At 40.0% G+C, this 18,248-nt stretch overlaps 2 protein-coding genes across 3 annotated transcripts in view; both read left to right on the top strand.

Moving 5' to 3' along the window:
* The window catches only part of slc2a2 (solute carrier family 2 member 2), an 8,915-nt gene extending 3,355 nt beyond the window's left edge, over positions 1 to 5,560 (top strand). Inside the window, exons 6-10 of the mRNA XM_008280092.1 lie at positions 1,014 to 1,094; positions 1,347 to 1,451; positions 3,464 to 3,565; positions 4,736 to 4,939; positions 5,041 to 5,560. Coding sequence (XP_008278314.1) covers positions 1,014 to 1,094; positions 1,347 to 1,451; positions 3,464 to 3,565; positions 4,736 to 4,939; positions 5,041 to 5,232 — 684 coding nt within the window. The 3' untranslated portion in view covers positions 5,233 to 5,560. The remainder of the gene's footprint in view (positions 1 to 1,013; positions 1,095 to 1,346; positions 1,452 to 3,463; positions 3,566 to 4,735; positions 4,940 to 5,040) is intronic.
* A 3,175-nt stretch (positions 5,561 to 8,735) lies between these two features.
* On the top strand, positions 8,736 to 17,746 carry eif5a2 (eukaryotic translation initiation factor 5A2). 2 transcript variants are annotated; one of them, XM_008280090.1, is made up of 5 exons: positions 8,736 to 8,826; positions 10,987 to 11,164; positions 11,304 to 11,408; positions 13,422 to 13,553; positions 13,939 to 17,746. In XM_008280090.1, the coding sequence occupies exons 2-5, from the start codon at positions 11,003 to 11,005 to the stop codon at positions 13,999 to 14,001; spliced, it is 462 nt and encodes a 153-aa protein (XP_008278312.1). In that variant the 5' UTR covers positions 8,736 to 8,826; positions 10,987 to 11,002; the 3' UTR covers positions 14,002 to 17,746. The 2 variants fall into 2 exon arrangements, with proteins under 2 accessions (XP_008278312.1, XP_008278313.1); XM_008280091.1 differs by having other exon boundaries at positions 8,786 to 8,826; positions 10,990 to 11,164.
* The last annotated feature ends 502 nt before the right edge of the window (positions 17,747 to 18,248 follow it).

Genomic DNA, 18,248 nt, shown 5'->3' with positions numbered 1-18,248 from the left:
TGTCAACCAGGAAGTAGCAAAACCCTGGCTTCATTTTCTCAGTGCAGAAACCAACGGGTGACGTCACGGTAGCTACGTCCATCTTTTATACAGTCTGTGACTGAAGCGCTACCCATAGACCCCCATGTTAAAATGTCCAACTTTATAGCAGAAAATAACATATTTACATCCTGGTACAAGTCACTGTTTGGGTCTTCATATCTAATTTATCCATTCATGACCACTGTGCAGGTGTTGAATTTTTCTATAACTCACCCGTGTAAATTGTATTCAGACTTAAAGCTAATTCATGCTTTCCACATGGGCGCACCTATCATAAATCTCATTACTTCTGCCGCCAAGATGGTGACATCCACCGCACTGATCTTCATAAACACTGTTCAGAAACCTATGGGTGATGCTACTGATGGTTTGTCCATCTTTCAAAACAGTCAGTTGTCTGAAACAGCAACCATGCGACGATATAATAAATATAATATGCTGGAAAATACAGCCTAACATTCCATCTCAGTGTGGACGGACACGTCTCCTGATTTGTCCTAATTAATCAGCAACTACATTATGCTGATAATCTCGTGTAAAGGTTAATGTAATGTTGAATCACTACTTAAATAAGTGATATATTAACTGTTAATTTTTAAAGAATATTGAACTAACGATAAGGAAACTTTTTGACACAGTCAACTGTAAAAAGGCTGCAAATGAAGCCTTGTCCCTTCAGTCGTCTCCAATGTGAAACACAGAAGTTTCAACAGTCTCAGAAGATGATTTTCTCACACATTGCAGCAAACAAACAAATATTATAATGTTTGAAGCTGCACTCACACTTTAGACTCTATTCATCATATTCTAACTGTTTAAAACAAAACAGAAAGACGAGGAATGTTAGGAAAAACCACATAATCAACATCTTGTCATAAGTAAAGCAATAATGTATGTATGTTTTAGATGTACAGTATGCTTATAAAATATTGCTATTTGACAATGTTTTACTGTTGTGTATTCTCTCCAAGATCGCCTCCTCTGTGTACAGACGGCAGTTGTTTGTTGCTCTCATGATGCACCTCTCCCAACAGTTTTCTGGCATCAACGCAGTGAGTGGAATCATTTCTCTGTCTGTGTTTCTATATGTACATTAACAGTAACTAGGTTTTTAAACTTCTTCTTCTAAAGAAAGCTTAAGGTGTTTGCCTCATATGATTCAAATACACACAGTGCATTTTGCTCTGTTATGTTGTACAGCTGTAAAACTACATGCTGTCATTTTACAATTGCGATTTTACAATTTTACAGCTTCTTTATTGTTTAACTATGTAATTATGGAAAATCAATGTTTTGTCTCCAAGATCTTTTATTACTCTACGAGTATCTTCGCTGGAGCTGGTGTCGGTCAGCCGGTGTACGCCACCATCGGAGTCGGAGTCATCAACACAATTTTCACTCTGGTGTCTGTGAGTAGCGTGCACACACACATATAGACAATAAACCAGGAACATGTACTGTTCATTGTCTTCTATACACACACCTTTACATGTTTTCCCCTTTTTATTGCTTTTCAGTATTGAAACATGATCAATATATTATTTGGCTTTACAAAACAAAAGACTCTGTCATGTCAATGTGAAATAAATGATTGCATAACTGTTCACCCCCTCCAAGTCAGTATTTCATAGATGCACCTTTGGCCACAATTACAGTATTGAGCCGATATGGATAGGTGATGATCACACTTGCACATCTAGACACTACAATGTTAGCGTATTCTTTTTTGCAAACCTGCTTAAGCTCTGTCAGGTTGCACTGCAATTTGGAGTAAACCATAGACTGTATAAAAGATGGACGTAGCAACCGGCCCCGAAAAATGAAGCCAACCCGGAAGTGTCAAAACTGCAGTATCACTACGTCCACTAGTCCTGGCTCCACAAAGCCCTGGCTCCCATAGAAATGAATTGGAAAAGAAGTGATCACAGATCATGAAATTCTGCATTCCTACATCTCAGGATTTTTTTAAAATTAGTTTTCATGGTCAAGTCCAGAGATCAGGTGGTCAATCTGAAAATAAATCAAGACTGAATTTTTAAAAAATCATCAACATGTAGCGGGGCAAGGGGCGTGGCTGGCATGATTGACAGTCGGCAGCGACAATACAGACGAAGCGAGCAGAAGGCGGTAAATGTGGGCGGGCAGAGAGGGCCCGCTTCTCAATCCGTCTGACCAATCGCTGCTCCTATGGCTCCGCCCCCCTCCGACAATTTTTGCGTCACTGGCTCCAAAAATCCAAGATGTCAACCAGGAAGTAGCAAAACCCTGGCTTCATTTTCTCAGTGCAGAAACCAACGGGTGACGTCACGGTAGCTACGTCCATCTTTTATGCAGTCTATGGAGTAAACAAGTGGATTGGGGTCTGTGCTCTGACTTGGCCATGAACATTCATCTTGTTGCTTTGTAGCCACCTCTATGTAGCCTTGACTGTATGCATCAGGTTGTTGTCTTGCTGGAAAACAAATCTCTGCAGTTCTTTTGTAGGCTGCATCAGGTTGCCCCCTTTATGCTTTCCTGCATTTATTTTACCCTCTGCTTTCACAAACCTTCCAGGGTCTCCTGATAAGGAGCATCCCCACATCATGATGCTGCCACCACCGTGCTTCATTTGAAATTTTGGTCTTATCAGACCAAAGAACTATCTCCTAGTTGACTTCAAAGTCTCACACATTCCTTCTGGTGAACTTTAGATTTAATATTAACTTTTTTTGTCAGCTGTTGCTTTCTTTTAGCAAATCATCCATAAAGCTTTGACTGGTGAAGAACCCGAGCAGCAGTTGTTGTATGCAAACAATCTCCCCTATTTCCGCTGCTGTAACTCCTTCAGAGGCTCATGGTTGTCCTCGTGGTGGCCTCCCTCACTCGTCTCTTTTTTGCACAGTTGCTCAGCTTTTAGGATGACCTGCTCTAGGCAGATTTATGCATGTGCCATATTCCTTTCATTTTTTAATGAAGAATTTAACTGTACTCCGAGGGATACTCTGTGACTTGGAAATTTTCCTGCATCCATCCCCTGACTTATGATTTTCAATAACCTTTTCACAGAAGTGCCAGGAGTGTTCTTTTGTCTTCATGGTGTATTTATAGCCAGGTGTACTAATTCAGCAGTGACTGGAGTTCTATCCAGGTGTCTTTCTACTACAATCACCCATGTAATGCACTCAAATGATGCACTCCATTTCACAATTCATGTGACTTCTAGTTCACAAGTTGCTGCACCTGCGCTGAATCACTGATTCTACATTTTGATATTACTGTTTAGAAATCTGTTTTCACCTTGACATGAAAGTGTTCTGGAAACTCTTGCCAAAAAAAAAGTCAAATTAAGTTGAGAATTTCTTGATTTGAAGTTGGAAAGCAATAAGTTTGCTTTTCATAGACACTGTGAACAAAGAGATGAACAGCGCATTGTATGTTCCAGGTTGCATTAGTGGACAAGGCTGGCAGGCGCACTCTGTCGATGGCAGGCCTCGGAGGGATGTGCTGCTGTGCTATTGCCATGACAGTTGGCCTGAAATTCCAGGTTTGTACAATTCACTGTCAGAGCTCTGGGTCTGTCAGCAAATTGAGCTTCACTTCTGATGTTAATAGTTTGGTCTGAAGTAATTTACTCCATCAACGCACTGAGATTATTGTAACATTAAGTTCACTCTTAGCCAAAGCACAAGAAGGGCATTAAAAATAAATCAATACATAGTGGAAGGATGGATGGAGAGAGAAGCGGGGATTTTACAAATCTGCACTTTCTAAACAACGCAAAAGACTGTAGAGTTACATCTAAGTCACTCTACGGCAGGAAGGGGTTATTTTATTGGAAAACATCCTAAATATGCAACTTTGACACATGGAGATGAGTTCTTATGGGGTTAATCAATGACCGGAGAGGGACTTTAAGATTGCTGACTGCACACCTGTCAACCAACAGAGCAGAAGACAGCTGAGTCTGCACCACAGTGTACTGAGCATGTTGCAGAAAAGTTACACCACGCAGGATGTCCTCGTAAACTCCTTATTTTAACCCTCCTGTTATCTTTGGGGTCAATTTGACCCCCTTCAATGTTTAACATCTCTAAATAAGTGAGTGACATAATTTTTTTCAGTTTTATTTAAAGGGCTAATTTACAAATAAACATGGGTACCATTTTAATTCTGATAATTTTCTGGAGGTGGCGGGGGTCAGATTGAATCCAAGGATAAAAGATGTCAGTAAATTTGAAGGTAATAGGAGAGTTAAAAGAGAGATCTTTGCTTCTCCTACAATGTCTCCATTAATGCAAAAAACATGTACATAGGAAAATTGATGCCTTACCTCAGCAAGTAAATTGTACAGGTCATATGCACTGGAGACCTCACACATGACTAAACTATGAATAGAGGAAACACTGTTTAATGTTTCTTCTTCTTTTATTTGTACAATTAAAGGTAATATAACAGATATTGGGATTCTCATGTCAGATAAATCAGGAAAAATACAGAAAATACTAGGAAGGTTCTAATCTGAAAAGAGCTTCTTATTTGGCTTTAGATTCCCGCTACAAGAATAAAAAGACAAACCCAATTACGACATAACATGCAGACTGGAATGAAACGTGTTTTGAGCTCATTGTTCCAACAGCTTTTGTTAAGTTTAATAAGCGTGAAACCACCCTGAGACAAAAACAGCTTCTCTTGACTGACGTATTTCTTCCTCCAGAATGACTACTCATGGATGAGCTACGTCAGCATGGCAGGCATCTTCCTCTTTGTGAGTTTCTTTGAGATTGGCCCTGGACCCATCCCATGGTTCATAGTGGCTGAACTGTTCAGCCAGGGTCCTCGGCCTGCAGCCATCGCCCTCGCCGGCTGCTGTAACTGGACCAGCAACTTCATCATTGGCATGACCTTTCCCTATATACAGGTGAGGAGAAAGGGAACATGTATGTACTGTAAACACGTATACATCATGCACCTATGTGGGTTCGCATGCTCTGGCTTCACTAACATCACTCCTCTCATCAGGAGTGGATGGGTTGCTACGTGTTCATCCTGTTTGCTGTGCTGCTTCTCGGCTTCACGGTGTTTACCTACTTTCGTGTCCCCGAGACCAAGGGCAAAAGTTTTGAGGAGATCGCGATTGTCTTCCAAAAGGGACGTCGGACCGACAAAGGCAATACTGAACTGCAGCAGCTCAAAACATCGTCAGATGCTTAAAAAAGCAGCTATTTTCTTGTGTAGTCTCTTTGTGCAATATTGCAAGGATGTATCGGTCAGTATTTCAAATGTGTGCATGCACGTTTATCCGCTTACACGGGGAGTTTAAGGCAAAGTAAAGTTTTTTTTACACAGGAAAGGACGGCATTTTATTCACAATGTAAATACACGCAAAAACCAACACAGCAGTGACCTGAAATATCGTGTTTTCGTTAATATGGATAATATTAATATGGAGTGATGTTTACATTTAATAAAAATATCAACTTTTATTGCAGTATTGTGGTTTGGTTGTCATAAGAGGCTATAATAAACAAATTCCACATTATTTCTGTGTATATTGTTGACCCTGCAGAGAATTATGATCCCACTCTTTCCACTAAGCTCTCCTGAACTTGATAACCTGTCTGTGTTTCAGTTCACCTCTCATAATGACACTTCTTGCCGCAGCATACAAACGTTTTCTATATATAAACTGTAAAACCTCAGCGTCGACTACCTACTCAGCACTAAATGGAAGCCAGTTAGCAACTAGCTAATGAGTATATTGTAATTTTTTTTGAGCTAAAGAGCTAAACAGATATATCTCCCACTTAAAAAAAGGTGGAAAAACAAAGCCAACTGTACATTTTTGCATGTTTTTCCTTGTCGCAGTTGCTTTTACAGTTGTTTCTGTCGCCCCCCGGTGGTCAAAATAGCAGGTTTATTGCTGAATTGTCGCTGTAAATGCATTAAAAAAAACACAACACAAACAAAACCTGTAACTGTGGAATGAATGAGCAAGGAAGTAAAGCAGCATCGATATTTGCAGAATCCTAAACAGAAGAGGCAATAAAATACAACTTTAAGAAATATTACGTACTCCATCATTTTATATCAATCTCCACTGAAAAAAAAAAAGTGTTTTGTTTTTTGTTACTTCCCTTGAATGTTTGACTTATCTATGTACAGGATGTGCTTGATTCTGGAATCCTTTCGCTGTGATTACATTAAAACTGGGCTGAGGTCATGTAAATATGATGTTGTAACTTTGGAAGCCACACAGAAGACTTTTAAGTGAAGTTAAAACAACATATTGATTCATATTCATAGATTCTGGATTCTTTTTTTACCAGCTGATTATGAGCTGGTAGGATTTTAAACATTTTAATGAGCTTTTTGTGAATGCAACATAACACATTAGACACAAATTGTTATTTAAAGCAGGGTGTTTGTATTACATCATCTTACTGGCCTGGAGGGGATACGTGAGGCAGCAAAAACTTGTGTTTTCATCCACCCAGATAAGTTGGAATTCCTGTGTGGCCAGTGGCTGTTGGAGGATCCATGCAAAGCAGTCAGGGAGTGCAGAGAACAGTTGGGTGGAGATGAATGTTTTAACTGAAACCAAAGGAAATTTGCACTGTTTTCAGACAGATCTATTTACCCACAGACACAATCTCTCTTACACAGCCCCCAGCAACGCCTGGGGACTAATTCAAGACTAATTATAAGTGGGCTGTGTCAGCCCTTCCCCCTAAATGCTGCATTTTTGCTTTGAGCTAAACTGTCACGAGCTACCACAGAGCTGGAAACACAGGAAATGGGTATAGTATCTTTTCTAATCCCCGACAGTATAAAGGAGAACCTCCTAAAATGCTACTATAATTTGCATTATCAGTTTTAAACATGTCTCTTATTTAAAGCACAAAGAGACAATGCGGAACTGTAAAAATCTGTTTTGTCTGTCGAATGAAATAGATTTAAAAAATGGACTTTGTGAATGAAAATGAGCTCTCTCTGTTTCTGACAGAAAATTAAAATGTTTGTTTCTCTTTCTTCATAGTAAAATCTAATTTAAAAAAAATAATTGTTGAAACAATGTGGCAAGTGTTGGCTACTGTCAGCACATTCCACTTCAAGGATAGGCAAGTTAATAATGAAGACATGTGAAAACTAGTCCCTACACAAATAAATTAGACCTCAGTCAATATATTCAAGAATACATCAAAAATAGGATGTTTACGTTTCTTTACGTTGCTGCATTAATTTTACCTTTGACCTTTACAAGCCTTCGAGGGCCTGCTGCCAAGAAGCATCCCCACATCATGATGCTGCCACCTCCATGCTTGATGGTTGGGATGATGTGTTTGTGGTGATGTGTAGTGTTTGGTGTTTGCCAAACAGAGTGTCTTGTCAAAAAACTCAGTTGAAAAACTCTGTTTAATATTTAGGGTTTTTTTTCTTAGGCTTGGTGGTTAGCACAGCTCACAGCTAGTAGAACCCCGGTTTGTGTCCTGGTTAGGACACCTGGGATCTTTCCGCCTGAAGTTTGCATGTTCTCCCCGTGCAGTGTGGGTTCTCACCAGGTTCTCCGGCTTCCTCCCACAGTCCAAAAACATGTTGAGGTTAATTGGTGATTCTAAACTGTCCGTCGGTGTGAATGTGAGTGTGTTTGTTAGTCTGTCTGTGATAGACTGGTGACCTGTCCAGGGTGTCCCCTGCCTTCACCCTAGCTCAGCTGGGATAGACTCCAGCCCCCCATGACCCGAGTGAGGGTTAAACAGTGTATAGATAATGGATGGATGTTTGATTTTTATTTTTTTTAAACAGACATGCCAAAAAATAAAAAAACAACAACTTTTCAATTGTTCACATACATATTTCAGTGGTTATGTTTTGTTTTCATTTTATTGTATGGTTATTTGTAGGGATGTCCGATATTGGCTCTTTTGCCAATACCCAATATGCCGATATTGTCCAACTCTCAATGTCCGATTCCAGTATCAACCGATACCAATATATGTGGGCTATTTAACTATTTTTAGGTCACATCACATATCTCCTGTTGTCATCATTTGCGCCGATAAATGCCGGCAAAATCCAGGCATTATTTTAGCGGTTTTCATTATAGGCAAAAAATAAAAAATAGAAACAGAACCATATTGACAGATATTACACTTTTACGCCAATATGGGGCTGTTAATATCAGTGGGCCGATATTGTTGGACATCCGCAGTTATTTGATGTAGACAGTACCTTTTACTTTTCGTTTTTACTTTAATTTCTCTCTTTTTTTCAAATCAACATATAAGGTGTCCCATTTTGATCATTGCTGCTGTAAAAAATGTAGTCTCAGGAGACATTGTGTTGGAGTTTGTTTGTTTGTTTGTATCTTGTACTAATTAGATCAAGCTGGGAGTTGAGGCACTGGTATGGTTTAGGAAACTGCTCCAGAAAGTTTTCTGTTTTACTAAAAACTTACTTTAAGGCTTTTGTGTGCTGCCCCAAGGTTTCAAATATCCCTATTTTACGACCTCAACGTGCCACTTACGGCTCACCTGACCAGAGTCATCTTAACAGGCGTTGTCTTCCTGGCCTTTTCTACTTTTGTTTCCCATACGGTTTTCTTTTTATTATTCGCTTGTATTCTCCTCTCTCCCTAACAAACACATGGACGTCCCATTCCCGCTGACACTGCACCGTCTCCCCCCCCTCCACCCCTGCGCGTCACCGGGGCTCGTACCTGCCCTCTCTGCCCCGCATGCGGTACAAAAGCTCCACGCATGCGAAGTGATTCTCCTCTTTTTTTTTTTGGTGAAAGCGAGACACAAGGTAAGCTAAACGTACACGCCTAAAAAGTACAATCGTGGCCGTGGGTGTCTGTAAAGAGTTAGTTTGCGGTGCTGCGTGACGCCTGACGTGATGTGTAATAGCGGGAGGCGTTCGTAGCCCCGCTGGTTAATCATTAACTTTGGAGTGGTTGGGCTGATGTTTGGCGAGCGAATGAAAGAACTTAGCAGCTAGCGTTAGCAGCAGTCTCGTCACAGGGTGTTGGTCGTCCTAGCGAGCTAACAATGACAGAAAACACACGAGGTGGGACCCTGAAGCTAGCTTTCTCTTCTAAGCTGTCGTGTCAGACGCTCTTCTGGCCCAACTGCCACGTAACATACGTAGTTAATGGGGTTTGTTAGCTTTCTGACCTAAGCTGCTTAGCTACTGTCATGCTAACTTGAGCCTTTGTTTAAATTACTTTCTGAAGCCAGCGGGCTAATAAGCTAGCTGTTTAACACGTTGGATATGTCGCAATAAAAAAATGGTGAAAAAAGGGGAAATTGGAGCTGGAACAAACGCCGTGTACGAGTAAAAAAAAAAAAAAAAAATCCACACGTTAGCATTAGCCGTTAGCTTGTCAGGTTAGTTGGCCAGCAAGACATGGTGGCACCGCCTAGTTTAAGTGTTTGTACACAAGTTTTGGAGGCGAATGTGGAAAGTGGAGGAACACGGGATCGTCGTAGCATGTGAGCAAAAGCGGACATACATTTTAACGTCGACCCAAAGTGCAGCTAAAGGATTTAGCTGAACGATTAACTTTTAGCTAACTCCGCCACTTCCAGCCCAACCTTAAACACAGCAAAGCAGGCGCGAGGTGACAGATCACAGTATCAATAAATACATACGGTGCTGTTAAGGCCCTCTGGCTGTCTGGATGGCTTTCAAGTGTTTACTGCCCTCTAGATAAACTTTCCTTATTTTATATTATCCCTGCTGAGTCAACACCAATATAGTCACGGTGCACTCTTCTGTCTTCCTTTGTAGGTTATGTTTGAGGAAATTACCTCTTTAAATATGCATGTGGCTCCTTTTTTTCAGTTCATTCATTTTAATTCATTTCTAAACCTTTAATAACTCAGGTGTTCCAGCAAGATTTCTCTTTTGCTCATGTCTAATCTGTCTTTGTATGGAAACGCAAATAAACAGAACAGAATCTATTTTTTTAATTTTTTGTTTGTCATTGCACATGTACAAAGAAGTTGTGTGCAAAACAGCAAAGTGCATCAAGTCAGACGTGTATATAAATTAAATAAATAAAAGAAAAATGCTTTGAGACTAACTCTAAAAAGATTATTTGAAAAGAGAAGGACAGATTCTAGAAAGCACAGCATACCACACATATAAGACACATTATACATCTTAACTATGTGACTTAAGCTCACAGAAAACAAGGATGCTGCACATTTTGGCCCGTCACCGATTAAAACATTGATTAAATCTTTTGGAGACAAATCACGACTGATATTACCAGTCAACACACACAGCTGGTATTTATGTATGTCTGCTCATTTTCAACAGTAAAAATGCTGATTTCTGCAAGTATTTTTGCATCACTGTCGTTGTCTGAAGCATGTTTCCGTTAGATGCACAAAGAGACAATGTGAAAATCCTTTTGGGGTTTTCTTATGAAATATTTAAAAAGAGCTGGACTTAAAGGGGAAATGATCTATTTTTCGTATTTCTTGGAGAGAAGTGCTTGTATTTGTTAAGTAAGAATTACTTTGAAACCATGTGGCATGACAAGTGACCATCCCCCCCCGTATACGATTACATTACTATACTCAAAGACAGAATCAAAAGTCTAGATATTTCTGGCTGATTGACTCCTTTATTTATTAACATTTGAAGACCCTTTTATGCTGCATTTTGAGGATATTGATTATCAAGCACTGACAGCCCAATCACTATCTAGATTGAGCGTGCCATGTGAGCTCACATTCTCCAGGACACGATGTGCTCAGCACTGGTCTGTGTCAAGCAACTGCTTGGTTGTTGCCATGTTTCTGTGTTTAACTGTTTAAAACACTGTGCTAACCATTTACCTTGCAATAAATATCCCATATTTACTTTTATACTTTTGCCATATTGATTCTTATGACCGTACAAATCCTAATAATCACATTTTACGGTTGTTCTTTTACTCATCTGTGTGACGTGCAGCAGCCCACAATCCATCATGGCAGATGACGATTTCACCAGTGGGGACTCTGGAGCCTCTGCAACATACCCTGTGCAGTGCTCTGCATTGAGGAAAAATGGCTTTGTCATGCTGAAGGGACATCCTTGTAAGATAGTTGACATGACTACCTCGAAGACTGGCAAGCATGGACATGCCAAGGTAAAAACCACCTCGTGCATCCTTTGGAATGCAGTGCTTAAGGCACTTCTGTGATTTAGTCCTATTTTTCCCAGTTTTACAAGTAACCCCCAATACTTAGTGGGTCCAGTGCAAGATCTAATCACTTATGTTTTCCTAGGTTCACCTTACTGGACTTGACATCTTTACTCAGAAGAAGTATGAAGATATCTGCCCATCTACCCATAACATGGATGTTCCTAACGTAACAAGGAAAGATTACCAGGTGAGAGATTGTCATTGGGAATCCAGCTTGTGTACAACATTTGCAATCAGTACTTTGTATTTGTCAGTTTGGCTGACGCATGGCACGACAGTTAATGGTTGTCCCGCTCTGTACTGGTTTTTAAGATTTGTTTTGACCTTCACTGCAATGACTTTCACAATGCTTTGGATTGGATACGTTACCTAATCTCAATGAGAAAGTGTGAAAGAAAATGTCTGCACTCTCCATTGCTAAAGGAGTTTGTCGCACGTGTCAGAGCTGAGTCGTCTCTCAGTAGTTGTGAAAGGATATACTGCTTTTACTGGTTGAGCAGGCTTTTGCTTGGCCAACAAGCAGTCTCCTCTTGCCTAATTAGAGGCCTCTTTTGGGGCTGCAATTGTCAAAAAAAATCCAAGGGAACAGTGGTTGGTATGTTCCTGGGAAGGCAGGTTTGTAATCAGATAATTTAAACTGGATTTCAGTTGTTTTTTTTTTATATTGTATTCTGTCTGACAAAAGATTCTTTTATAAAAAACATTCCTCCTCAGTGCACTTCTACAGCACCCTCCATGGTTGTGTTACACAATTGCTCTACGGACAAATTTCTTATCAGTGTCATTTTTTTTTGTAAAAGCATTGGTGGAGATCAAGTATTTTACTAACGCTGAGAGTAGCATTGACACAGTGAGAACCTGTATGCAGCAGGACCAAACTGGGAGAATGTTTCACAAGCTAGCATCAGCACTGACTCTGTTGCAGATGTGTAGCATTATGTAAAGCAAATTTTGTAGACACTGATTTGTGATTTTTGGTCTAGGTTCACACTGTCAAAATATGTCTTTGTGCATGTTGAAATCCATTCATTTGATTATTTTTAATTAGAATTAAGCTGTCATGGATATTCGGTGATCTTGGTGTTGACTTTCAGCTACTTTTGTTAGCTGTGATTTCTATTTTTTTTGTGTTTCTTTCACTTTCTTTGCCCGATTTTCATTACATGCACAAACTGTATGCTGATAGTGTGGTCCAAGTTGGCAGGCTTTGACCACAGTGTGCCTCGACAAACTGTAATGACATAAGTTTCCACTGCAGCGCCACAGCTTTGTTTCACTGTTAAATGGTGGTTTTCAGGCGGATCAAATTTGTATGAAGTTGCTGATGATGTAAATTGATCTATTTCTGCTTTTGCTACTTCACAACAAAAGCTTGTGACTGCAGCACTTTCTGTATTTTTATTCTTTGGGTGAAGAAGCTTTAGCAAAGGTAATGCTTATCAAAGAGTTAGCATAGACTGTATAAAAGATGGACGTAGCAACCGGCCCTGAAAAATGAAGCCAACCCGGAAGTGTCAAAAACCTGCAATATCACTACATCCACTATTCCTGGCTCCAAAAAGCCCTGGCTCCCATAGAAATGAATTGGAAAAGAAGTGATCACAGATCATGAAATACTGCATTCCTCCAGCTCAGGATTTTTTTCTTATTAGTTTTCATGGTCAAGTCCAGAGATCAGGTGGCCAATCTGAAAATAAATCAATACTGAATTTTTAAAAAACCGTCAACATTTTGCGGGGCAAGGGGCGTGGCTGGCTTTACTGACAGTTGGCAGCGACCATACAGACGAAGCGAGCAGAAGGCGGTAAATGTGGGCGGGCAGAGAGGGCCCGCCTCTCAATCCATCTGACCAATCGCTGCTCCTATGGCCCCGCCCCCCTCCGACGATTTTTGCGTCACTGGCTCCAAAAATCCAAGATGTCAACCAGGAAGTAGCAAAACCCTGGCTTCATTTTCTCAGTGCAGAAACCAACGGGTGACGTCATGGTAGCTACGTCCATCTTTTATACAGTCTATGAGAGTTAGTTTAGCTTCATTCAGGTGAAGTATTGGACCATTTGATGCTTTGGAGTGGCATCCCAGCTAGAATTCATTTGGCTGGTGGTGGTTAGTCTTTTTTTTTCCTGCTTTTTGAAATGCATTTGCTGTCATAATGTTTTTAACTCAACTGTGTTTACTTTCTGCGTGATGGCACGTTTAGGTAGTCGATCTTTCAGAAGGTTACTTGACTCTGATGGATGATAGTGGCGAGACCAGAGAGGACCTTAAAGTGCCAGAAGGTGACCTGGGCAAAGATATCGAGAAGAGGGTCAATGGTGGAGAAACCTTTATGGTGAGTTTAGTTTCTTTGTCCTGAGGATGGGGGGGAAAAAAATCTCTCTTTTTGGTAGATACCGAAAGAGAGTAACTGTTTTAATTTGACCTAATTGTATGTTATTTAAAATGTTCTGTTATGCTATTCTCTTACACTTGTTGACGTATTCTCTTGGCAACATCCTTCACTTTCACTGGAACACCAGAACATTTGTAGTCCTGTTAAATGGATCCACTTAACTAAACTGTAGTAGAGCATTTACTGATTAAAACATGTTAGCAAGTCATGTTAGGCTAACTTAGCAGTTTGGCTAGTGGAATTAATATAAAGGGACTGTTAATCTGCACCAAAAAAAAAAACAATCAATTGGACCCAGATCTCATTTTCTCTATCGTCTTTTCAGGTCTCTGTTATGAAAGCTATAGACGATGAGCATGTGGTTGGCATTAAAAACATGACTTCTTAAGTCCACACCGACGCTGGAGACCTCTCCCTTCTATCCTCCATTATGGTTTTGAAGCCTCACCAAAGCTACTGGCCTTCACCCCACATCTCCACCAGTTCTCTGCTGTCAGCCGAAATCCGGAAACTGGACTTGGGTCAGCTTCAACTGTACCTCAGGCTCAGGCTTGACTGGCATTCTCTTCAGTCAATGAAGTTATCCACCTGTAGCGATCGCAGCATAACTTTGCAATGGGTACTGATATAACTCCAGGAGTTCCCAGCATTATTTTAGCAATTCATAACATTCCTGTTCGAGTATGGGTGATTTACTTCTTTTCCTCTTTGCATTGCTTTTAAAATCATCCTTTAAAAAAACAAAAAAAATACAGAGTTTTTCAGTTGGCTGTAAACATGTAAGCGTCGTTTACAGCGGCTGTAGTGTTGTTTAAAGACGCATTACCTGACATACATTTTCCCCTAAAATGATTTCATCTTCACGTTGCACCTCAATGAAGCTCCGGCTTCACTTGGTACACAGTTCAGAGAACCCAAAGACATAACTTCATTAACAGCCGGAATATGCCTTTCCGCCTTCGACAGTTAACACATCTACATGCACACAGTTGATAATTGACTTCTATACACATGCCTTAGCAGGTATGAATTTTACGTGAACAGCAACATTTTATTTATTCTGCACTTACGCTGCAGATCTAATGGCAAGCTTTCTACTGCATATAGCCAGGTCTCAAGATGGGCCTTTTTCTAGCAGGAAACTCTGCTGATACGATGCTGAACAGGCCTGGACAGAGGCGGTTGGGTGGGGCCATTTTCTCTTCTATGCTACGAAACTTTCCTTTCACTTGAGGCCTTTACGAGCTGACAAATGTATAGAAAATGATTTTAAAAGAACAAAACACTGAACACCTTTTACTATTATGGTCTTCTGAGAATTTTTTTGTTTAGTTGAAACAATTTGAACAATTTAAACTTTGTTCAAAAACACATTTCTTTGTTATCAGAATGCTACAGATATTGACTTTTTGGCATGAAATTGTGGAAACGAGAAAGTATTTTAGGACTTTTATGATGTAGACAATTCAAAATAGTAGTTATGGGACAAATGTGTGCGCAAGAACAGATTACATAAGTGTTTTCATTGAGCTGTGTTTGGTTTTTAGGTGGGCAAATGGTAGAAGGGTAGTTGTAGAAACTAAATTTTGGGGGTGGTTGGTCTATTTGCAACTAAATGGGGAATTTTAAAGGTTTGTGCACTCAAACAGTGTCACACATTGATTATGAAATTACTCTAAATTGTTTTCTACGTTTACATTCACACAAACTGTTCCTGGGTGACATCAGGTAATGGCAGGGAAGCAGAATGCATCTACATGCGCTGCATTAACGTGGTTGCTGGTGAATCGGTAGTCCGATTTCTCCCCTACCTCCTACTATAAAATTAAAACTGAATGGCATACTCTAAGTGTATTAGCAATATATTTGAAGCAGTGCAACCTGAGTTGTTTCTTTTTTGTTTTGCTTCCCTATTTTCCAGTCAGAACATTTAGCCTAAGTGAAGAAGTCAGTCTTTCAAGAGTGTATATGTTAAGAAATCCACAAATCTGCTCAGAAAATGACCTAATGAGACTTGTTTGAGGGTCGGGTTTAGGTGACCTTTTGGATTTCAGCTACAAGGGTGCATGAGTATTAAAAACAGCAATACTTTACCTACTAAATTCTGGTCTTGAACCTTTTGCTCGTGTATAAAACCCTGTTAGAATCTCAGTTATGCGTATACATCAAGAAAACTGGTTTCTGTAGCAGAAGTTTCTATCCCTTACACTGGGTAAGGAAAATGTTTACGTGATGTTTCTGACATCAGGTTACTGCTAAATGTTGACAATAATCAGATTTCCTAAATGCATGTAAACACACAATATTGTAATATTGACATTCGAAGGTATTTTGTCCAGTTTTCAAGTTGTCCTTTGTACAACAGCGGCCGGTCTGCTATTCCTCTTCGGACTTCGGTCCACTTAAAGTATATTTTTCTTTATTACCTCTGTCAAAACACCAAAGCAGTCCATTGGGTGTTGTATTATGTGTTAAGTTATACAGGACATTTGTTTCTCATCATTCCATTCTTGTTCAGTGTGTGATGTTTTTCCTTTTAATAATATCATGCTAGGAGCTGTGGCTTGCAAACTGTTTTCACTGTGTTGCTGCTGTGGTACAGTTTCATATGACGAGTGATGTAAAACTGTACAACAGCAGTTCTCTGGCTTTCAAGGAGTGAAGGTGGAAGCCGTATGACTGTAGTCAGTGTACAACTTGGTACATTTCACGTTGAGAATTCATTCCTTCAAGCAGGAGGAAGAAGCAACTATACGTGCTAAAAACAGCAGTATAGTAGAAACCTGCGTTGCCGTCGTAGCAGGCACACTATTTGGCAGAATGACGGTCTATGGTGAACAGGGATGGATGCTCAAAAACCTGACGCCCCCCCGCTTGCTTTCATAGGCACATAAATTCTTCGGCCTGCAGCACCAAAACCTGATTATTTTTTTGTTTCTTTCAATTCGTTGGTCTTAATAACCTCAAAGAATGTGTGGAAAACATAACCTTTTGTATGCAGAATACAGGAAATGCACTTTTGGGGGGGAAGTAAAGCTGTGCAGACGTTCAACTAAATACACATTGTAGCATTGTGCTCTGTCCATTTTGTTGTGGTTGCACACACGCCGCTGTGCCTGTGAAAACCAGATGTTGTTTGTGGTGTACAGCCTCCTTAAATACGTGGCGAGATTTTAAAAAAAAAATGCTAATTTTCTAATCAGTTGTACAGGTTAACAGTAACGACATGAAGGTTTTATTCAGCCATCTCCATCGCCCGAGCAGAGGAGGAGTCGTCCTGAAGCCATATTTGTGCCCCGTTACATTCTGTCTACAGACTCCTTCGTTTAATTCCCTCCACTTACTGAGCTACTATAGCCTCTGATATGTAGCACTTAGTATCACAATCCCTCTACCTTTTTAGTTGTATTAAAAAGATGTCTCGCGTGATCTCTGAGAACGTTTCAAGATGGATGGTTTTTGATGCCTTCAAGTGCAGATCCAGGATCAGTCTGCTCGGGATAACTGCAAAAAAATAACAAAATTTTGACTGGTCGGTGCCATGAGGGCAGATTTTTCTCAGGGCTGAGTGTTAGGAGATGCGTTACTCTATTGGTGTCACCAGTGAGGATGATCAATGAGATTATTAACATGGTTTTTATTGTGATTCATCTCTCAAGCCTGTACTATTCTGGTGTTGGAAAACGTTTCCTGCTTCCCCCCCTTCCGCATCGTCTCTTGGAAATATTACCTGCTTTGCTTATTTTTCCTCTTTCAGCTGGGTTATGTCTTTTTTCCTTCTTCTTTTCTTCAAAGAACACGGTGGTTTGTATGTATGTTTGGACCACAGGTACAGGAAATGGGTGAACTACACAGTCTCTGCACTGTTGGTTCTCACGGATGCTGGAAACTGGTTTTAGGGCATTTTTCCCAGCTTAGCACAGGTCTCTTTCTGCATTATTACGTCCAGGGGGAAATCTGACCTTTTTAGTCTCTTCTGAAACATTAAAGATATATGGGCTCCTATTTTCTCTATTATAACAAATGTGTGGCTGCTGTCTTTAGAAATAACAACTGTCTTTTTGTTCTTGTTGCATTTGCAAAAAAAATAAAAATAAAGTTCATTCAGATGTTACCGGCTACAAGAAATGTAACGAGCTGTTCTCTTTATTGTGTCCGAACGCTTCAGTGAAATCCATTACAGGAAAAGTGTTTCTATTTCTTTTGGGGGGGACAAAACAAATAGACTGTTAAGCTCAACGTAATTTGCACAAAGTATGGTCACCAAAATAATGGACAGCAAGCACTTTTTGTTCAGTCACAGAGGCTTGCTTGGTGTTTAGAATGAATCCATACCAGTTAATGGACGTAAAAATAGATGTAATGTAAAACTAGCAGACATGAGTAATCAGTCTAAAGGGTTAGATGTTCTTATTAAATTGAAATATAATACAGAAGGTAAAGAAATGGCCTCTTACATTGAAAAGAAACAATACTTTGCTCTTGTATGCTTTTAGTTTGCTGCAGAATAAAAGAAAACTTAAAAAAAAAAACAAGCAGATTTATTTGCTTATTCTACAAAGTGGATTGAAGTGTGCAATATTTCAAGCCGACTGTTCTCGGTACCAGTGGTGTCTTCAGCCTTTTAAGAGTGCA

Source organism: Stegastes partitus, unplaced genomic scaffold, assembly GCF_000690725.1.
Source record: "Stegastes partitus isolate 25-593 unplaced genomic scaffold, Stegastes_partitus-1.0.2 Scaffold181, whole genome shotgun sequence".
Lineage (NCBI taxonomy): Eukaryota > Metazoa > Chordata > Actinopteri > Pomacentridae > Stegastes > Stegastes partitus.
The sequence above is the reverse complement of the archived record's forward strand: the minus strand, read 5'-3'. Positions and strand labels throughout refer to the sequence as shown.